Genomic DNA, 21,460 nt, shown 5'->3' with positions numbered 1-21,460 from the left:
GTAAGTGCCCCAAATAATGACCTACTACTGTAAAGAAGATGCTATGGCTGGAACAATCTTTGATCAGCTCAGAGCTGTAGATCTCAAAGACTTTTCACCCAAGATAGTGATTCTAGGGGGACCTATGGGTTATTGGTAACACAGAGGGGTTGCTAAATACTGCTGCTGTGTTGCTTGGAGAACCTTGGGCTCTGCATGTGATTAGGTATGAGATAGAAGACCAGTGAGAGAGGAAGCTGGCAAAGCTTGGGAGTGTAGGAGGCCTGTTTTTTCTCAGGCCCTGGTGTATTACAAGTCCTTTAATGAAATTGGGAGGAGGGGGTGGAGATATTAAATGTCTTTGGCAGTGTCCTCAGGGAGAGGTTGTAAAGGAACCTGAGTAACTGTGGGGTGGGAGGGAGAGGTTCTTTATTGCACTGGGACTTGGGCAAGGCCCCAGAATAGGAATGAGCGTATCAGCTGAGCTGGTGAACAAGTATTACTGGTGCAGGAGTCTCCTGCAATGTGTCTGCTGCCAGTCCTGCCATTTTCCTTCTGCAGCTTATGTTGGTGGGTCCTGCATTCCTGTTTCCTTCTGGCTGGAGCACAGGTGCAGAGCCTCATGGTGGTGGTGCCAGTTCTGTTGTGTAGAAGGGTACACCCTCATATTTCAGGTGACATTGAAGAATGGGGAAGCTGCAAGTGGGACTGGTGCACTGGCCTTTTCCTAAGCTCTGCCAGTCAATGTTGCCTCTGCAGACGAGTCCTAGAGCCACCCAGCAGCAAGGCTCTAACTAGAGATGTCACCCAGGCTCTAAGAATTTTCTGTGATTTCAAAACAGTCTTCATCAGAGGAGCTATGCTGGAAGCCCATGACCAGCTCCCTTAAAAGTATGAGGGTCTTGGGTAGAATTTGTTCAAATATGAAGTGGGATGGAAGGACATGTAGACACAGGGATGGCACCTGCAGAATAGAGGCTCTGCTTGTTGGAGAGCGAGTTGCTGGAGTCACACTGCTGGGGTTGTCTCAGTGCATGGGGTGCTGTCTGTGCTGCCAGGTTTCTGATGGGCCACATTCATGCCCTCATGGAAGGAGCATGTTACTGCTACTCTTGTCTGTTGCTGCTTTCCTCTCCATGCAAACAAAGCAACTGTGTTTTGGTTCCTGTGCCCTGCACGTCAGGTTGCACATGGCTGGTGGTAAGGAAGCAGATGAGTATCCTCCTCTTCTCCCTGTTTCACAGGCTGTGCCCATGCAGGTCTAATTGTGGATGCTGTTCACACAGTACCAGGGTCACCAGGGCATCCTGATAATGGCACAGAGAACCTTGCACTGCAGCTCAAGAGGAAGTTGCTTCCAAGCATAACCCAGGCATGTAAGGGATGTAAGGAAGGGGTCTTATTTTTCACTTGTTACTGCCTTCAGCAATGGTGTCAGACATGTCTCTTCTGCTCATAGAGGATGGGAAGAGAGCTGTTGGCTGTGGATACGGTGCATTTCCTTGGCGTGCTGCAGCCTCCCACAACTTGTAGAAGGATCATAAATGTGTGTGTGAATCAGCAGCCCAAGCAGTAAAGCAACTGACCACCCTGCAGTCTCCCTGAACCCACAAAGACTCCTCCAACAGGTTCTATTAACAGGACTAATTTTTATTAGAAAAGGCAAAATGAATACTGGAAAGCTGTGCCATAGAGCTGCCCCCCACCTCAGCCTCTCGGCAGCCACTGCCTATTGGGTCTTGCAGTCACTATCCCCACTGTTAGCTGCCTTTATTTTCTTCAGCTCCTTCTGCAGCTGCTCTTCTGCAGCCAGGATCTCTTTTGGTTTCTGGTACTGCAGGACAGAGAGGAATGCCCTTAGCGCTCCTGTTCAGCCTCTACTCCAAGCAGACCAGCTGGGGCCATGTGCTACCAGCACAGCTGGGGGCCCCCTGCCAAGAATGGCCTTTCTGTTACCATCTGCCTCCAAGGCCTGTTTGGAGAGGTGGTGCTGTCACACTAGAGACATGTGCTGAAACCTGGAGTGTCTTTTACAGTGCAGGTAAAACTTTCCAGGAGAGATCTGGCCCCCATCAACCCCTCTGGAAAATGCTGGCAAGCTGTGTCCCACAGATCCCTAGCATGCTCACTGACTGTATGCTCACACATGTTACACATGCACATAAAAATATGCATGTTTTAGGAGTCAGAGAGAGAAATAAGAGTTGCAGTTCATCTCTTCTCCTTCACCCAGCTGCAGTTTAGTGGTGGGTGCAGGTGCTTTTTGGCAAGAGATTGGCCTGTAGCAAACAAACCCAGGACTCAAAGTGCTTCTCTTGACTTACTTCCTCTGCACATGCAGCTCTGCTGTGAGGTTTCTCTGGGTACCTGACTTCCACATTTAAGAACAAAAATACCTGATGCTCTAAAGTGTCTGCTCCTTACTACAAGTAAGTGTCTGGTGTGGAAGGCTCTTGCATGGAAGTGTGTCCTTCCTATATGTCCTCTGACATAAAGGAGCAGGTGATTTATTTGTATTTTTTTAAGACTGTGAGACCTCTAAGTGCAGCAGGCCCTCGGACTCCTAAGACTTATGTTCTAAGGCAAGAGAAATTTGCTGTCACTGAGAGCAGAGGCTTGCTTAGGTCTGAGAGAGGGGATACGTGGAAAATGGGGCACGACAGACACTCTTCCACTTGCCAAGTCACCTTGAGCAGCAAGCAGGGCCCCTCCTGTGGCCTGGACTGTCCTGGCTAGTGTCAGCATGCCCAGTGTAATCTGAAACTCCTCTGACAGAGCAGGAGGGGCATCAGTGACCCTCAGCACACCTCCCTGCTCTGCCTCATTTCCCCACGTGTAACAATTTTAGCTTCTCTGTGGACACAGAGAAGGGCAAAGTGCTGTTCTATGTGGCTAGAACCTCACCGTGATGATCAGGGTGTTGTTGGCATGGGTGAAGCTGAGAGCAGCTGCATCCAGAGGGAGCTGGTATCGGTCCAGATCAGGAATAGAGAACTTTTTGTAGTACCTACAAATGAGAGAGGAGACAGATATGAGGAAGATGGGATGGTTCCTATTTCCCAACTAGCAATGCTAAGCCAGGGGGTGTTGTTCTACAAGATGTAGATGAAGATAGCAGGTGTTTCAGGGTTGGCAGGCGGACCCTGCACAAAGTCCTGTGCCTGCTAGTGGTCCCAGGCTGGCAGAAGCACTGGAAGCAAACCTCCAAACTGGGAGTTAGCAAAGTCCTGAAGGGCTTTGGTGTGTGAAAGGAGGCTTGGTCCTTCCAGCTTGCCCTTGAGTAGTGTCAGACATGGTTAGAGACAGACTCCTCAGTCCTACCAAGAGGTATCCCTTGCCATTGTCTCTGCTTATGGCCCTTCATTCCCATTAAGTACCATTTCCCATTAGCTCTTGTCAAAATACCTGTCAGAGCCTTTGTGCTCTGCAACTTACTTTCCTGAGTGATGCACCATTTTATGTTGCAATCCTTCCTAAACCTATCTTTTTGACTTCTTGCAGTGCTTTCCTAATGTCCTGCTTCGATGGCACTCGGGCATATCCCTAGGCACAGGGTGTAGCTGCCACAGTCATCTGAGCCTCTGCTCTGCAAGAGTCTCCATGCCACATTCATGGTGGCCATAGTTCTCCTCTGCACCCCTTGCTACCCTAGTTGTTCTTTCCCTGATGTCTGTTCCAATCTCCCAATGAAGTCTCACATGCAAGTGGAGGACAGAGAGGTTTTTGCCTGCTCCTTATCCACTCTGTGTCTCTTCATTGACCAAACCTTGTGCTTTACTCGGTAGCAATGGGGATATGCCTCAGAACTTATGGTTATAAGCTGTCTGGGCAGCTGACAGATTTCCAAACATTTGAGGACCAGAACCTTGTAGACCTGTGTCTGCATTTGCCCAAAGTCCTTCTTGCTTGGCATGGCTTGCCCTGCATTGGCTGCCTCTCTCTCTGGGGCTGCACCAGCATTAGTTGGTGGTCCTATGCCTGTCTATAGGTACGGTTGGGTTCTTAGTCTCTTCCAGCACACTCATGGGCAGTCCCCTCCAAGGCACTAGCCTGTAGCTGGCACTGAGGTGCCCAGAGTAGAGCGAGAACAGGCAGTGGCTGCTGTCATGCCATGAAGGCTTCTTCTGCATTTAGCCAGCTGTGTGTAAGGCTTGGCCTCTCTAGCTACCTCTGCCCAAATTGCAGTTTATTTTCCAAGTCATGGTGAAAACAGCTACAAAGGCCAAATGGCTCTCCTGGTGCAGTGGGAGGAATGTACACAGCTTGTTACCGCAGGGCTCAGACCATTCTGTGTTGTCACTGCTGTCGGTATTTGGAAAAGGTGGCAGACATGGATAATAAGGGAGATGTCAAAGGTTAAACAGCAGAGATTAGATGAACACAAAGACATGTTAAGGAAGTGTTAACTTCTTACCGATTAGACAAAAAAAAAAAAAAAAGGGAAAAAAAAAAGGAGGAAAAAAAAAAGGCAGTACACAGGAAAAAAAAAACCTACTGTTTCAAAGGGCCTTGGGAGTCATCAATGAAACAGCAGTATTCTGCTGCCCCAGGACTAAGGAGAAGGGGAGAAGAATGACTTTGGCTGGCCTCAAACTAAATTCTGTGACAAGATCAAAGGAAACCAGATCTGCCTGGCCACCCCCTCATCCCCCTCCTAATATTACCGCTGCCTCTTGCTACAATAATTGAATCAGGTTTGGCGTTTGGGGAGATGGCTTTCTGGGTTTGTTTTTAGAGTTTAGTTTAATGGATTTATTTTAAAGCAAGAGGTTTTAAACAAATCCCACTTGAGCAGCCCTTGCCGTGGCCAGAGGGAACGGCAGCGACTGGTGGAAGTGAAGAGCTCCTGTCTGGGCTGGGAAGGTAGCTGATGGGCTGTTGTCCCTGCTGAGGCAGACAGATTCTCTGCTCTCGCCCCTCACCCCATGGCCAAGAGCAGTATTGCACCCTGAGCCGGGGTCCTGGCCCGAGATCCAGTGTGTATGTGAAGTCACCTCTATAATTTTCCTACTGGAAACTCACTTTCTGTCAGCCTGTAAGGAAAACTGCTACTGGTATGCTGAGAATTTTGAGCCGAGCTACTCGGTAGTGACTTGGCAGCGCATGCTGTTGCTTGTGCCTCTGGCTGGCAGGCAGCACAGCTCTCTTGCTCAGAAGCAGTGTGGCTGACTTCCAAGGGCTGGAGAGACTCCGAGGCTTCCTTTCTCTCCTGTAGTGATGTGCATTCTCTCTGTGGACTCCATGCCTTTGTTGCTATCTGAGAATTAGTTGCTGAGCGGTGCTTTGCCCTGGCCAAGACCCAGGAGAAACGATTTAAGATATACTGGAACCTGTACTAAGTGTTCTGTTGCTGAAGTCTGTCCCTTCTTCCTACTGACACTAAAGTCATTCTTGTCCCCAGTGAGGTGACTTCCAGCTTTAATTTTAAAAGTCTTTAACTTTCATGTGCAGGCTGTGAGCCCCTGTCAGGTCCTTCAACTCCACCTGCCATTATTCCCAAGCACATGGGTGTCACTTGCTTTTGGGGGACCCTACTGATTTCCTGAGAGTGGTACCAAAAAAATCTTTGTCAGGTGGAGCACGGCTGAAGTCTCAGCAGTACAATATAACCTTACAACACCTACACAGGCAAGGAAGTTCCTACGTATACCTTACGATTAGAAGGGCTGGGAGTAGATAAGCATGTCTGTGGTATTATGTGGCTGGACTTAGGCTCACATACTCCTCCCTCGTCCTAGCTCCATGTGTATCCACTGGTGGCTGGTGGGAACCTCATTCATCTTTGCTACATAGGTCTCTCTACTCTTCTCCTGTGAATCCCCCTGCATGCATTCCAGCCAGCATCTTTCTGTATTAGAACTGCCATTGCTTGACGTTTTCACGGTTTCCTCCTGTCTAGCTGCCTCCTGCTTTTGATCGTACAGGTTTGTTCATCTGCAGAGCTCAAACTTCCTCTTGCCGTGGCCTCTGATGTGGCAGACACTTGCCTGGAGACTTGCGGGTTCTGCGATCTGACAGCAGCCAAAGTGGAGCAGTTCTTTGCCAACAGCACCACCTACAGCCAGCCACAAAGAGCGGCTTAAAGAGGGCAAGGGGCAGACTGGGAAACAGCAGGGTTGATTTTTCCCGTGGATTTTATCCTTCTCGGTTCTGCAGCAATGCTGGAGAAGAAATGCAAGCAGAGAGCAGCATGCCCAGCTTTCCATAGCGGTGCATTAATTCAGTCTGTAAGTAGCTTTTGCTCATCTTCCAATATCCTCCATTGCTCTTGCAATGCTTGCTCCATGCTAGTTCTTCCCAAGCTCATTCTGGCTTATCTCTCTGAGGCCGTCAGTGCTTTGGGGCACAGTGTGTGTCTCATTCTATGAGAAGAGGCCAGGTAGAGACACACTATAAGATGGTGCTTAAAAGCCTTTTCTATTTTTTTCCCTCCCATTTCAAAAAGGTTTCAGCAGAATATTGTGGTGCTTCCTTTCCAGATTCAGTCTACTTTTTTTTTCCTCTTGCTGATGCCAAATGACATCATTGTCATTGTGACTAAAGAACAGGTTTACACAGGGAGGTCTGCCTGCATGGGTGCCCACAGCTTTGCCGTACCTCTTGAATCCTGCAGCTCCATGCATTCTGAGATACAATGGCTAGATCAAAGTACTGTGTCAGAGTGAGAAGAGGGGGCATGCTCTAGCTTCAAAAGGTCTGTAAGGCTCTTTATTTTTCTAAGAGAATGGCATTTATCAGGGAAAGAACAGCAAGCACCATGCTGCTGGAACCATGAAGTAAGTTTGCAAAGGCTACTGCAGAACTGGAGGGGCTCTACCATAAATATGTCTGGAGCAGCAGCAGACACGCCCTTGCACACTAGAGGTAGAAGGCAAGAGAGGACAACCTCCCTATGCAATCACTAGCCTACCCTCTGTGCCAGCCCACCCTGAGGGACTGTAAGCACCAGCAGTGCTGTCCTTACTGACTTCTTGTTGGTGGTCCGGATGACACAGCAGCGCTGCTCCTTCTCCACAGAGATGCTGTAAACCTCCTTGGGGTAGGGCAGGTTACGGATCCGCCACTGGAAGCTGCTCAGGGTATCCTTCCTCATGAAGACAGGCTACAGCAAACAGGTACCTTTAGCAAGGCCACCCCAACAGTCTCTGTTCATCCCTGTCCCCCTTCTTCCTCTACTACCTTAAGAGGCTCCACTTGAGAGTAGCTATTCTTTCATACTGGAGAACTAGTGAATAACTCAAACTGCCTGAGTGTTGCTTTCCTACAGCTGATGCTGCTCTGCCTTTACCCAGGGCACTGCCTGCCCTGCTTGAAGGTGGCCAAAAGTGTTCAGCAAGAGAGTCTTACAGTACAGGGTTAAAGGAAAATGGGGCCTCTTCCTCACAGGCAACCAAATAGTGAGCTCTGCTCACCCTAGGGACCTGCTAGATTCAGTCCTGGCTCTGCCTCAACTTGCTGTGCAGGACCATACTTGTGTTTCAGGTCTGTAGAAAAGATGGTGAGAGACTAAAGCCTCTGCCTGTAAGCCAGTGAGATGTGCAGATTAAACAGGCTCTGCTATGTTAAGGAGCAGTGTGGTAAGCACTGCCTGTGTCAGCCTTTCATTGTTGTTGCCTCTGATTTCCACCCATGGACTTGTCCTGGCACCAGCTTTCCTTTCAGCTTACATTTCTGGAAGCCAGAACAGCAGTTGGCCAGCAACACAGCAGTATAGTTTCACTACTTAAAGAAACTAAAAGTAGGCTGAAGATTCTCAAAGCACCCACCCTGTCCCTTCTACCCCGACCCTGCATCTTTGGGATGATTTGTAGCTGAGTGCTACACCCATTAAAGCTGTCTCTTAGGTCTTTGAGTTATCTGCACTCTTAACTTCTACTGTAAGCATAAGAATAGGTAGTTTTAGGTGTAGTGGTGCCTGTGGATCTTTACATACATTGGAGCTACTTTCCTTTATCAGGTCTGATTCCAGTGCTCCCAGGAGTGGTGAGATTGGGTCTCCCACTTCAACCTGCCACTTGCCAGAGCCCCCAAGGGTGTTCTTCTCTCTCCATTTTCTACCTGTGGAAGGGAAAAGAAGGATTTCAATTATTCTCCTCTTTTAACACTCCAGCAAATGGCTGCCAAAGCTGCACAGCACACTGAGATATGAAGATACACATACTAATTCCTGTCCCTTTCACTGCGGTGTGAGTGGATCTGTTTGCTGGCCCAGTCTTGAAGCCAGAAATTCTGTACAAAGTGTCTCTTTCCTGTTCTGTGCTGAAGCCAGGGTAGGGTTGCCACAGGTGCCATGCTGCAGCTGATGTGGTTTTGGACAAATGCCATAACCACCGCCTTGCTTGTCTGTGGTTACAGAAGCCATCAAAAAGCACATTTCACACCAGCACGTGCCCCAGCCTTCATGCCTAGCTATGCAAAATGCTGATCTTGATTACTCCATCCAAGCCTGTTGTGACAGGTGAACTGTTTGGGAAAGATCCTGGGCTAAAGCGAGATCTGCTACACCGTAGAAGTCTGAAAGATCTGTGTGCCAACTGAGCCGTACTTACACCCCTCCACCATTCAGCTGCAGGCAAGCTTATCTCCCAGACCACCTAGGAGGGATCTGTTCCCAACCAGGAGGTCCCTCAACACCCCAGTCCTGCGAGTGCAGACCTACTGCCATACTGCCCCACCCCGTGTCTGCCGGGGGCCAGCTGGGAGCTTTACTTACTCACTAACTGACCACTCTTCACATCGTACTCTTCAGCCATCTCCTTCCCATCCTCGAACAGGTAGTGGATCTTCCGTCTCCCTAGAGGCAAGGCAGGTGGTGAGGCTAAATAAAAATACACCCGCTCCTGGGCCTATGGCTCCGTGCTGCTGTCTGGGGCCATGTCCCAGTGTCCTTCGTCGGGTCCCCATCGCTGCCGGGTGCTGGGCCCTTCCCGGGAGCGCTGCCTCCCCCCGCCCGCCTCAGGGTGGCTGCGATGCACGGAGCAGGGCCGGGGGCAGGGGAGTGCCATCCCGCCCGCCTCGCCGCCGCGGTTACCGTCCTGGACCAGCGCTGTCTTGCTAGCAGCCCGCAGCCTCTCCAGCCAGCTGGGCACGGCCATGGCGCCCAGGCCCCGTCGCCTCGGCAACGCAGACACTTCCGGCCTCCGCGCCGACACTTCCGGCCGCCACCCGGAAGCGCTTCCGTGTCCGGCCCGCCGGGGAGCGCGGCCCCGCGGCAGTGCCTGCGCCGGCGCTGGGCTGCAGCCTCCCCCGCCCCGGGCTGGGCCGGGCGCTTGGGTGTGCTGCTCCTCCTCTCCTTGGCGCTGCGGCCGCGGGGACCTCCGGCTGCTTCTCCGCTGGTGCGGAAAGCGCCGGTCCCCTCGCCGCCCCTCAGGCCGGGGCGCGGCGCTTCCCGCTCCCACGCCTTGGCCCTCGGCCTCCCCACACCCCCCCGGCCTTGGGGCGGGCCCCCGATTTCGGGGAATGGTTTCCTGCCCTGAGTTTTTGAGTGCCAGTTGTCCTGGGGAGAGCCGGGCCGGTGGCACTGAGGATGCTGGCCTGAGGATGCTGACAAGGCAAGCTCGGTACCTTGTGTCCATGGTTTGGCGTAGCTGAGTTGCGGTGCTGCTTGGGAAAACGCTCTTCCAAGTCCTGAAGTAGGACGTAGACACCTACAAGTTTGGGCAAGAGTTGATAGCTGTTTGTTTGGTTGTTTTTGTCCTCCCTTTGTGTAATAGTATTGCTGTTTGCAGAGTGGGTTTTTTGGGGGGTCAAAATATCATGGAACTGGAAACATGTCTCTGAATCTGAGTTGTAGGAGGTACAGCAGCATTTCTTCTAACCCAAGTCTCAACTGTCCCTAACAGAAGCAAGGACTCCAGCCCAGCTCTGGGATGGTGTTCCAGAGGATTGTGTTTAATGTGTGGATGAGAAGAAGGCCACAGGGAGAAGATGTGGCCAGATGGGACCATTTTCAGCTCTTCTAGACTAGACTTGTACTGTCTTCTGTGTGGGAAAACCCTTAAGCAAAACGTGAAGTGCTGCACAGAAAGGAAACCGAGTTGACATTGACTTAATGCTGCAGCCAGGTGAAAGGAGCTTCTGGGATATGTGATTGTTCAGGGTTTTGTTTGAGCAGCACAATGCAGAACTTGCTGGTAGTTAAGCTCCCAGGTTCACCTTTGCATGGTTTGCGATGGTAAAGCTACAGTTGCAACTGTTAATCTTTATTAATTTGCTGAAACTGGCTTGGAGCTTTTCCTCTAGAGGCTGTATGAAACATTTGATCAGCTGCTTTAGCTCTCCTTGTTGGTGACTGGTTTTCAGCCCTGGCAGAAGTGTTTCCTTTTCCATAGGAATGTGCTTAAGAAACGTCTAGAAAATAAAGTTACTTCTTTTGGCTCAGCAGGGAGGATCTCCAATGTCTTAAAATTAATTAAATGCTTTCTATTATATGGGCCCAGGTTTAGCAGTTTCTCAGACACTCAAGTAGGGTCTTCTTCAACAGCTTTTTGGTGGTTTCTAAGGTTTTTGGGTGCTTTCTTTTTGATAATATGGGCTGAAATTCTTGTTTCCAGGTGCCTCTCTTAGGGCAAGCTTTTTTGGGAGACAACAACTGAAGAACCCAAAGCCCAAATCAATGCAGTCAATGAGCAAACTGAGTGAATCTTAAGTCGTTGTGATTGTTTAACATTGTTCTAATTAAACTTGCTCTTTCTTACCGGTACTTAGCAGTTGCAGCTGAACTTCACATAAAGCCAATGGAGCCACAAGGGATTGTCAAAGCTTTTCCCAAAAGGAAGAAGGTGAGGGATGACTCAGGGCGAATCATCCCTCCAAAGATCCCAAAAGAGAGAGGAACAGAAGTACCTGAGGGTGAGTCCTGGATACCTGTGAGGTGCAATACTTCTGTCCTAGCTTTTTAACTTGAAGTGCCATTTCCCCAAAGGCTGGAATGTCTGGCCCCCAGTTGTGTTTTTTGTAGAAGCCATGGCCAGGCTGCTGCGGTGTGTCCTGCTGGTGTCCACACACTGCCAGCTGCTGTTGCTACCATCAAGTCTTATTGTGAGATACTTAGCCTGACTGGCTGGGGCCACTGCATCACTTGTCACTGATCTCCTGCCCTTGTGTTTTCTTCATCAGAGTGGCTGAAGCCAGTCACTGCCTATGTGTTGCAAGCTGGCATTGGCCAAGCCAGGGCCAAGATCTTCCATGAGCAGATTCTCCAGAATGGGGGTGCTGTACACAACCAGCTGTCCTCAGAGGTCACACACATCATTGTGGCTGAAGATATGGACTGTGATCGGGCCTTTCGGCTCCTTAAATTAACCAGGCTACCTTCGGGGTTGCAGCTAGTGAAGGCCTCGTGGCTGAGTGCTTGCATCAGAGATCAGAAGCTGCTGAGTACTGCTGGCTATGGTGTCTTTATCTCTCGCAGGTAGGCAAGTGCCGTGCTGTCATTTCTCCTTGTAGTGCTGCTGTCCTATGCTGAAAGACGCTAAAATATTAACCCTGCTCAAAATGTCATGTTGCAGCTCCTTGCATCTGCTCTGGGCATGACTCAAAGTCACTTTTCCCCATACAGACTGAATTTTAGTGACTTTGTGACCAGCTGCTATTCTGTGTGGTAGCAAAGCATAGAACAGGGCCTAGAGAAGTCCTGTTATTCACTACAGATGCTAAAGGCGGCTCTTCCTAGTCCATCAGTCATAATAAGGAGATTAAAATGATGATGAGTAAATGCTGCTTTTTCCTTATTGCATATTAAAAGTAGAGAGAGAATTGCCAACTAAGTACAAGAGGAAATAAGGAAAGGAGCATCAGGCAGCCTCAAATTAGGATCAAAATATTTGGCATAGAAAGAGTCTGACAGTGAGGAATAATGGACTGGAAATCACAGATTACTGAGACGGGTGGAAACAGGGGAACTGAGAAATTGTCCTTCTCCTATACTAAGGCTTCTGATCCACGGCAGGTACCTGGAGGAGGGAGAACTACAGGAAGAGCAACAGCGGCAGGCCTTGGGCAGTGAAGAGATCCAGTCCCCAGCAGATGAGGGAGCAGCAAAACCAAATACTGAAGCACAGGTTGAGGATACCTTGCAGCAAGACCTGGGCACCCTTGGACAGCAGCAGCTGGCTGAGGTGAGATTTCCTGTCCAGTCCCTTCTTCTTGAGAGCAGATCCTGCATGCTGCGTTTGCTGGAGAAGAGCAGGGATACAATGCCAAGTTTTCTGGGCAAAGGGAGGGTGTTTGGATATTTCAGTGGGTTGGTGCTGATAGACTCAGGCTGTGAGTGTGGTTACTACTTCGCTTTGTCCCTTTCAGTGTTAAAATTCTCATCTCCATCAGAACAATTCTAGATGAAACAGTCTTGGTGCTCTGATCAAGCCAAGGTTCACTCTGGTGATCATGTTTTACCTGCATCCTTTTGAGGAACATTCCCTGCCTGAGAATACCAGGAAGCCATCTCTGATATTTCATCTTGTGTTCCTGCCTGAGCTGTCCTGACCCATTCCCTGCTCCTTGGCAAGCACCCTCTTCAGACACGTGCAGTGGATCAGGTTGCCACTTGAACGGTTGTATTGCTGTACTCAAAATACCTGTGTTGGGTTATTAGTGGTCTCTGCTGTGAGTCAGCTTGTCTGACTTCCTTTAGGTTTCTTTCCTTTCTTTCTATTTTTGCTTAAATTTGCTGAATTCTTTTGGGGCATTGGCATAATTGAAGTCTATCTGCAGCAAAGTTATCCCAGCAGCTGCCTTGTGATGCTGGTAATGTGTACGTGGGGGGAAGTCTTTTCTCCCCAGACTTACAATCCAGTGTGCTATAGGCAGAGCTGACTGCTTCTTAACTGCATCACCTTTGCCTTTACCCTATCTTTGCTGCTTCTTGTAACTGAATTAGTGGCAATTGTTACTAGCACACCTCACACTTATCAGGAAGAAGGATCTTTGGTACTCTTATGGATCCTGTGTTATCTGTCTGTGTTATGGATCCTGTGTTATCTGTACTGTGTCCATTTCTGAGCTCCTCAATTCAAGAAAGATGTTGAGATACTGGAACATGTCCAGAGAAGGGTGATGAAGCTGGTGAAGAGCTTGGAACACAGGCCTGTGAGGAGAGGCTGAGGGAGCTGGGGTTGTTTAGCCTGGAGAAGAGGAGGCTCAGGGGTGACCTTATTGTTGTCTACAACTACCTGAGGGCTGGTTGTGGCCAGGAGGAGGTTGCTCTCTTCTCTCAGGTGGCCAGCACCAGAACAAGAGGACACAGCCTCAAGCTACGCCAGGGGAAATTTAGGCTGGAGGTGAGGAGAAAGTTCTTCACTGAGAGAGTCATTGGACACTGGAATGGGCTGCCTGGGGAGGTGGTGGAGTCGCCGTCCCTGGAGCTGTTCAAGGCAAGGTTGGACGTGGCACTTGGTGCCATGGTCTAGCCTTGAGAATTGTGGTAAAGGGTTGGACTTGATGATCTGTGAGGTCTCTTCCAACCTTGTTGATACTGTGATATTGTGTGATACTGTCTCTTCCAACCTGGTCGATTTTGTGATTCTGTGCCCTGCTTTCTGCTCACTTTTCCTTTGGATGATCAGACAGCTTCTGGAGTCTGAAGCCTTTGTGCTTTTAAATCCTCTCAAGCAATGATATTTCCTGTTAGTCTGTGCACAAACTCAATGGTTTTTGATGCTTCAGTAAAATCCCTTGTCCCAGGCTTAGGACTATGAGCTTGAGGAGAGGAGGAGGACCCATGGGATATGTTTAAAAGACAGTACCCACTTTTGAGACCCAGCTACAATGATAAAGGTGAAGCCTCAGCTTAGAAATAGCTTCGATTTAAGCACAGCCTGCTCTAGCTCGAGTGGGTGTTTGTTCTCTAGGACGCAATGAGTAGACCAGTGTTTGATACTGAACAGGAGCTGTTCTTGGAGTTCTGCATTTGGATGGAAACTCCTGTGAGGAAACTTACCGATCAGACTGCAGCAACCACTGCATGACTGACATCTGGGTGCAGTAGTTTTGCACAAGGCAGCCTTTGCAGGCAGTGCCGATTATGCACTGGCTGAACCCTGGCCTGTTAAACAAAGGTGCTTACCCCTCTTTCAGCTGGTGTTACTGAACTTCTACTGCTATGTTGGCTCCTGTGCTGTGCTCCGGACAAACCTTGTGCATCTCAGTCTTACCCACCTCAAGTCAGCTGCTGTAGGACTCCCAGAGTATCTTAGAAGCTAATGGGACTTTTGTATACATGTTTTATCAGCTGCCTTGGTGAAGCACAGAGACTCAGGGCTTTATATGCTGTTTGTCTGTATGCCAGTGCTGGCCAAGAGGATGGGAATTGCATGCTTGATCTGCAGAGTTGTTTGGGTAGTGGTTGGATAACACTCTCCTTAAATGCTTTTAAAGGGCTTACTAACTGATCTGAGTGCTCTGAGGCTTTGCTGCTCTTAGAGGGAACAGTGCCTCAAGGGAGTTCTGTTTCAAGGGGTTCAGGGCAAATAAAAGCACTTTAGTCTATCTGATTCTTAGTCTGACCTAGTTTTCGTAGTTACAAAACAAGATTGCAAAAGAAAAACATTCTGCCTCTTCTGTCTGAAGACTTTAGCTCTGTGTCTTGCTGAAACTGTGTCTTCAGACCTCCTTGGCCAGCAGAACCAGAGGTTGTGAGAATTTGGCTCTGACTTACTTAGGCTGATGCTCTACAGAAACTCCTAACAGGATTTGTGTGCCGCATGTAATTGCTGAACTGATCCCAAACATCCCTGTGCCACTCAGGCTTACTTGCAGAGCACAGAAGCTCTTGCACCTTCATGGACTCCTCTGTTTATACGTCAGGAGAGAGGGGGACCCCACGAACAAAGCAGCCTACAGAGCTTCTCTGTGGCTTTCCACTTCTATCACTTTTTGTTCATTACCTGAAGCCAAGGCTCATTGTTTCTTAGGTCTACACAGAGGCATCCTAATGCTAAGGGTATCAGCAAATGTATACATTGGTTCTTTCTTCTGTCACTGAGGAATGTGGAGTCCTTTGTGTCGTTCCTTCCTCCTCCTTTTCTCTTGCAGATAGCCATGGGGAAAACGAGGGGGTTGTAATTTACTACTCTGTTAAGATTTTTGTCTGTAACACAGTTCAGTGCCTATCTCCTGTCATCTGCATCATGAGGTGGAAGGTGCAGTCTCAACATAAGAGATGTGTCAGTGCAGCCACCAAACCAGTGAAGGGTTTCCTAGTGCGAGTAAGAAGTCAGGATCTCCCTCAGCCAGGGGTTTCTGCGTTGTCATACCATGCTGCGGGCAGCACTTGCTAATTTAACCAGTGCCTAGGTTAGGTCTCAGGTACTTGGCTGTGGGAGGTGCATGCATGCTCGGATCACAAGTGGACAGCAGTCTTAGTCTCCTGTGCTTTGTGAGCTGTGTATATAGCTTCAAGGGGTGCATGTATAATGTGAGGTGTGAAGAGCTGTGGTGTGTACATAACCAGCTGCTTTTAGAGATGGCAGCTTGCACACTGCATACCCCAGAGGTTAGTTCCTGCTCTGACTTCCTGCTCTCAGGAGCAGCCTATGCCAAGGGGACATATGTGAAGCATGCACTTATTCTCACATGGCTGCTTTTCTACCTCTCCCTAAAGAAAGACTCTGATGATGAAGACAGTGAAGGAGAAGATGCTAATGTCACCCAGGGAGATCTGGAAGCATTGATTTCTGGCCACTACCCTGTGAAATCATCAGAGGAGACCAGCGACAGCTCTGCCATAGTGGCCCAGCCTGTCAGCAAGTGGGTTTGTGCCCAGTCCTCCAACAGCAAGAAGGTGAATCACAACCAATGCATCACAGAGAAGCTGGAAGTGTTGGCAAAGGCCTACTCTGTCCAGGGGGACAAATGGAGAGCTCTGGGTTACTCCAAAGCCATCAATGCCCTTAAGAGCTACCACAAACCAATCACCTCCTACCAGGTAAACACCTTCCCTGGGTGGTGTAGCAAAGAGATACATACCCAGGGATTGATCTCTTCCTCTTTCTGTGCATGGAATAGCTTAACCTCAGGCTTTGGGAATTCCTTCCTATGTGGTGGCTTTGATGGAATTTGGGTAGCAAGTTCAAGTTGGAATTCTCTTCAATGTTCCCTTCAATTGCAATGTTTCCAGAGCAACAGAAAAGTGGAGTCTGGGACTAGATCTGAGCAGTCATGAGATAAATGCCTTCCTTAGGCGCAATGCAGGGACATTTTCATCTTTCCTTTAAACATCAGCAGCTGGCACCGTTTGAGATAAGCTATAAAACTAACTGGATCTGAGCCTTGTTGACTGTGAGAGTCCAGCCACTCAGTGTGTTGGTGTTTCAGTTCTGTTCTGTGTACTTGTCCTTTTCCACTTGGCAGTGAATTGACATAGCCTATGTAAGCCTGAGGTAGAGAGGACGCCATCAGACAAAACTAGTCCTGCCATTTAACCAGTCACTGATCGAAAGGCAAACTAGGCTCTGAGTGGGTAGCAGCTCATCAGCTTGTCTGTGATCTTCACTTTTCCAGTAGTGGCTCTGGTTTCTTGCTAGGAAGCCTGTAAAATCCCTGGGGTTGGGAAACGGATGGCGGAGAAGATCCTGGAGATCTTGGAGAGCGGGCACCTGCGCAAGCTGGATCACATCAGTGAGAGTGTGCCTGTGCTGGAGCTCTTTTCCAACATCTGGGGAGCAGGGGTCAAGACAGCTCAGATGTGGTACCAGCAGGTGAGTTTAGTGCCTGACACGAGAGTTCTTAGGCTGCGGTTCGAGAGTTACTGTCACAAATAGTTTCCAGTTGCCTGTGTCTGTGAATGGGACCTGACTCTGGCTTTGTCCTCGCACGGTGCGCACGGTGCGCACTAGGGTTTCCGGACGCTGGATGATATCCGCAGCAAGGCGACGCTCAGCAGCCAGCAGGCGGTGGGGCTGAAACACTACACCGATTTCCAGGAGCGCATGCCTCGAGAGGAAGCTGCACAGATAGAGCAGACCGTGAGTAGCTCAGCCCTGGGTCCTCGGGGTGCAGCACCTGCTGGGACCTGACGGGAGAGTGCGTGCTGTGGTAATGTCCCCCGCTGTTGTAGCTGAGCCCTTCAGCCTTTCCTTTGAGAAAGGTCTGTGTTTGGGGAATGGTTTGGGGGCATGAGCGCACAAGGCACCTACTTTGCCCTGTAGGAATGTTTGGTTAGAGTGCTTGGCAAGTAGGAGGGTACTCACAGGTGTCAGTCCTACCCAGTGCTTTGAAAAAGGCTGCATGTGGCATGATGGAATGAGCAGGTTCAAAGATCCTCTTTCCTGTCTCTCATCTTCTCTGAGGCCTCTGCTTTCAGTTGAAGCCCTTGAGCTATCTGCCTACTGCTGCTTCTCCAAAGGAACCTGTGAGCACCCTCTGATCTGGTTGTCCATGGGAGGACAGAGCGTAGATATCCTCCCTGGAGGCAGAGGGCTTGCAGATGGGTGCTGCTTGCTTTAGCACACCAGGATTATGGGGTGCTAAGACAGTGTACTCTAATGTGAGTAAAGAGCTTGGAGGACACACTGTCATTGCTACCCCTGTGCTCTCTGATCACCATGGAAGCAGCAGCCAGCATGACCCTGTCACTCGGCCACAGGGACTGGCCATGAAGAATACAGTCCTGCCAGTCTCCTGCTGGGGTGTCAGTCCCGTGTGCAGGATTAGGCATTTTGGTGGTGAGTGGTCCCTTTTCCAGGCAGGCTGGGTCGAGGAGCTGGCTCTTGGGGATGGGCCTATTGTTATCTTGATGGGATTACTGCGCTCCTCTCCATACACAGACACACACCTCTGATCCAGGCTCAGGAGAATGAGGGATTAGTCACTGTCTGTGCTGCCTGTCACAGTGAGATCTGTGGAGCTTTTAGACTCTCAGGTGGGGCCGAGAGTTTTCTAGAAATCTTCATTTTAAAGCCAGAAAGGGGGCAAGGACACCAGAGGAGGGCTTGCTTCGCATGAGAAAGGCTTGTGGCTTCTTGGAGCACCTCTGGGGCAAAGGTTAATGAGTTTATCTCTTGCTAATGAAGGATGATCCCTAAGAGGGACAAAGGACTGTGGGCATGGACACTGCCTTTCTGAACCCCAGCCTCTGTGATGGTCTCATTGCTGGGAATTGCTGAGCCCCTGATTATTTGCTGCCAGCAGGGTGATTGGCACAATCAGACCAAGAATACTTCACTCCTGTCCAAGGATTTGGGAACTTTTCTTAAGCATTTAATGAATAAAGCCATCAGAATTAGCACTGTCCATACAAAACAGGAGCTGGGGTCCAGCCTAAAGAGATTCCACTTGTATGTGTCTATACAGCTGTATAGCTGGCAGCAGCAGGCTGGCATCTGTTTGGTCTAAAATGCTAGGACATTTGTGTTTTTACCAGGTCAGGAAGCCCAACTCTCCTGCAAAAGCAGAGCTTCTGTCAAGAGTGGCCTCCAAGGACCACTTGCATATTTTCTGCTGTCTTGGGTCTTGCTGGAGAGATTCTCTGTGAGCCTGTCTCTGTTTCTGGATGTGTGACCATCTTGTATTGGAGTGATTCTCTTTGTGTGCAGAGCTAGTGAGCTTTGCCCTCCTGGCCTACAGCTGAGCTGAAAAACTTCTGTGACAGAAACCAAAAGTTGTTGCCGTACTTCGGCTCCTCATGACTGCTGCATCATTCTGTTTGTCCTAACCCAATTCCAGTACTGTGCCCCCAGAAGCTGATAGTAGCACCTTGGTAGATCATTGTGTTGTTCGGCAGTGTGCTAGGCACTTGTAGGACTGGATGGAGGCCACCCGTGCTCCTGTGGCTACTGACAGTGGGCCAGCCTCCTTGGTGGGACAGTTCATCATGCCTGCTAAGTGTCTGCTCTGTATGGAGGCCCTGAAAGTGCAGGGCAGGCAGGCACAAGATCCTTTACTGCTTTGGTGGAAAGGGAATGAAGAGACTGATCTCTGACTCCTCATCCCTTTTTCTTTGCTTGGAGGTCAGACAAGCTGCCCTGGCCCTGAAGCCTGGACTCGTGTGTGTGGCATGTGGGTCCTACCGTCGGGGGAAGCCCACCTGTGGAGATGTGGATGTGCTGGTCACTCACCCAGATGGGCAGTCTCACCGTGGAGTGTTCAGCAAGCTGCTTGACAGCCTTCACAGAAGTGGTAAGAAACTGGGGCTGCCACACGGTGCTCAAAGCTGTTCTTAGTGTGGCCAGGCTGAGGAGGCAGTGAGGAGAGTGGCATTTCTTGAAAGGCAAGTGACTGCTTTTCCCAAGGACAGGGCTTCTTGTAAATCCTTAAGAGTGCTGCCCCTGGGTCTGGCCCTGTGCCAGCAGCAGGTCTGCAGCAAAGAAGGGAATACTGCTGTAGCACATATGCCTGTGTGAGGCTGTTGGCACCGAGGCTGAGTGGTCCTTGTCCCACAGCACATTGTGATGAGGTATCTCAGCTGCTCTCAGGGCAGTGGGGAGTTGGAGTGGGAGTGTCAGTCTCTACCATTTAGCTCCTGCCTGTTCTCTCTCCCCAGGCTTCCTTACGGATGACCTGGTGAGTCAGGAGGACAATGGTGATCAGAAGAAGTACCTGGGGGTGTGCCGCCTCCCTGGGCCGGCCCAGCGTCACCGCCGGCTTGACATCATCGTGGTGCCTTACAGCGAGTTTGCCTGCGCTCTGCTCTACTTCACCGGCTCGGCTCACTTCAACCGCTCTATGCGGGCCCTGGCCAAGACCAAAGGCATGAGCCTCTCCGAGCATGCCCTCAGCTCGGCCGTGGTGCGAGGCCCTGGAGGCACCAAGGTGGCATCTGGCCACATACTGCCCACTCCCACTGAGAGAGATGTCTTCATTCAGCTGGGGCTGCCCTACCGGGAGCCCTCAGAACGAGACTGGTGACACTCGGTTATCACCCAGCGCCCTGGGCCTGCTATCATGCTGCTGATTTGAAGGATACTGATTTCCCCAGTGCTGCTCTGTGGTTACTACAGACTAAGACATACCACAGCAAACTGGGGCTTCTTGCAAGCACAAGGCCCTGCTGCTGGTAGAGCTGTTTGACTTCACCTGGCAGAGGCTGTGGGTTGAAACCACTATGGAAGCGCTGCCACAGGTTGCCCTTCAGCTACCCTGGTCCTGCTGTCCTTTGGGAAACTTCAAAAGGCTGATATGCAGAGCCTTGTGATTGAGCCTCTCCTAGTGCTTGGAAACAGAAGAAGTGGAGTGCTTCTTCTTCTGTATCTGAGCACAGGCACCCCAAAATCTGTCCTGAGCTACATGTGAAGGTAGCAGGGGTCTGGCTTCACCCTGGAACAATCTTTCCTGTTCTCACTATTGCTGGCAGCACTACTACCAGAACTATGAAGGGTCCCTGTGTGTTGCTGCTATGTTCTTTCTTCATCTGATCTGACTTGTGTCCTCTGGTAGGTCTCACTGCACAGGGCTGGGCTGCTATGACTGCCACCAGCCTCCCCCAGTGTCAGGTAAGCCCTGAAGGAGACCCAGGAACCCAATGTGCTGGACCTGCTCACTCTCAGCTGGTCATATGCTGAGGATCCTCCAGTGTGGAGCTGTGAACCCTCTGCTCTGGTCCCAAGGGCTCCCTTTCCTCTGTGCAGGAGAGGAGCAGACCTCATGGCTCAGAGGAGGGCTTGAATGTAATGGAAGTGTAATTCAGCAGGGCTGTGTTTGTGCACAGGGGGCCTGGAGAAGAGAAACACAAGAAGATAGTTTTGCCTCACCTGGGTTAGAACTAAGCTTTTCCATTTGGTATGTGTGGAAGCCATGGAGTCATCATAGAGTGTGTGTTTGAGTATACTTGTGGCTGGCACAGTCAGTTCACAGGAGTGAATTTTATCTCTCAGGAAACTTCAGCTTTTTTTAAGTGCTGGAAATGGATTTCTCAGAGACTTGCAATGCTCTGTCCCTGTTATGGGTATTGCAGTGGGTCCTTCTGGCAGAGGTGCTGCTCTGCAGCATGGACTGCTGGGAGTGCCATGGTGGGTATTTCTGTGCCAGGACTCTGGGCCTCCTTTTTAGCCATTTTCTGAGCCTGGCCTGGTCTGCTCCCTTGTCTTGTGGGGGATGTCTCATCACCCTGGCTCTGCACTCTGCTGCAGTGCCAACTGTGTCTGCTGGGCAGCAGTAGTGGGGCTGAGGCATGTGCTGGGGAGACCTTCACCCCACTGGTATCATTTCTCAGCCCAGCCTTTCTGCTGAACACCTAATGGAAATGAATGTCTTCTGTCATGTCTTGCTGCTTTGAAACTTTGAAGTATAAAAAATCCTTTCTTTCGTGTCTCTCATCTTTTTACTCTCTGCCCTGTACCTGTTGGAACTCTTCCCTCTAACCAGGAGCTCCTCCTGGTCTGTCTCCCTGTTTTCAGTACAGGCAGGTAGAAGGCATTGTAGATGCTGTTGGATCACTGCTGGCTCTCAGAGCAGGGAGTTGCTGGCCACCATCCTTTCATGGCAGAGCAGGATCTGGCTCTGTCCTGACACCCAGCTGCCCACGTGGCTGAGCTGGGACTGACCA

At 50.1% G+C, this 21,460-nt stretch overlaps 2 protein-coding genes across 3 annotated transcripts; one reads left to right on the top strand and one right to left on the bottom strand.

The window, feature by feature from the left end:
* Positions 1–1,608: 1,608 nt before the first annotated feature.
* DPCD (deleted in primary ciliary dyskinesia homolog (mouse)) lies at positions 1,609–9,118 on the bottom strand. The gene is made up of 6 exons (XM_064144536.1): positions 9,011–9,118; positions 8,693–8,773; positions 7,913–8,037; positions 6,948–7,081; positions 2,884–2,986; positions 1,609–1,813 (listed from the first exon to the last, which is right to left on the bottom strand). The coding sequence occupies exons 1-6, from the start codon at positions 9,072–9,074 to the stop codon at positions 1,709–1,711; spliced, it is 612 nt and encodes a 203-aa protein (XP_064000606.1). The 5' UTR covers positions 9,075–9,118; the 3' UTR covers positions 1,609–1,708.
* Positions 9,119–9,193: 75 nt separating this feature from the next.
* Positions 9,194–21,230, top strand: POLL (DNA polymerase lambda). 2 transcript variants are annotated; one of them, XM_064144535.1, is made up of 9 exons: positions 9,194–9,530; positions 10,687–10,830; positions 11,098–11,392; positions 11,930–12,098; positions 15,581–15,904; positions 16,503–16,676; positions 16,815–16,943; positions 18,927–19,095; positions 19,460–21,230. In XM_064144535.1, exons 2-9 carry the CDS (start codon positions 10,716–10,718, stop codon positions 19,822–19,824), a joined length of 1,740 nt encoding a protein of 579 aa, XP_064000605.1. In that variant the 5' UTR covers positions 9,194–9,530; positions 10,687–10,715; the 3' UTR covers positions 19,825–21,230. The 2 variants fall into 2 exon arrangements, with proteins under 2 accessions (XP_064000605.1, XP_064000604.1); XM_064144534.1 differs by lacking the exon at positions 9,194–9,530 and adding an exon at positions 9,549–10,043.
* The last annotated feature ends 230 nt before the right edge of the window (positions 21,231–21,460 follow it).

This window comes from Pogoniulus pusillus, chromosome 6, assembly GCF_015220805.1.
Source record: "Pogoniulus pusillus isolate bPogPus1 chromosome 6, bPogPus1.pri, whole genome shotgun sequence".
Classification (NCBI taxonomy): Eukaryota; Metazoa; Chordata; class Aves; order Piciformes; family Lybiidae; genus Pogoniulus; species Pogoniulus pusillus.
The sequence above is the reverse complement of the archived record's forward strand: the minus strand, read 5'-3'. Positions and strand labels throughout refer to the sequence as shown.

Excerpts from the sequence above, each read along its gene's own strand:
- POLL (XM_064144534.1), top strand. Across the intron at positions 11,393-11,929 it reads GGTGTCTTTATCTCTCGCAG|GTACCTGGAGGAGGGAGAAC; the intron begins GTAGGCAAGTGC and ends GATCCACGGCAG. Across the intron at positions 16,944-18,926 it reads CTGCACAGATAGAGCAGACC|GTCAGACAAGCTGCCCTGGC; the intron begins GTGAGTAGCTCA and ends CTTTGCTTGGAG.
- DPCD (XM_064144536.1), bottom strand. The coding sequence starts at position 9,074 with ATGGCCGTGCCCAGCTGGCTGGAGAGGCTGCGGGCTGCTAGCAAGACA. Across the intron at positions 8,774-9,010 it reads GACAGCGCTGGTCCAGGACG|GGAGACGGAAGATCCACTAC; the intron begins GTAACCGCGGCG and ends CCTTGCCTCTAG. Across the intron at positions 2,987-6,947 it reads ATCCGGACCACCAACAAGAA|GTACTACAAAAAGTTCTCTA; the intron begins GTCAGTAAGGAC and ends TCTCATTTGTAG.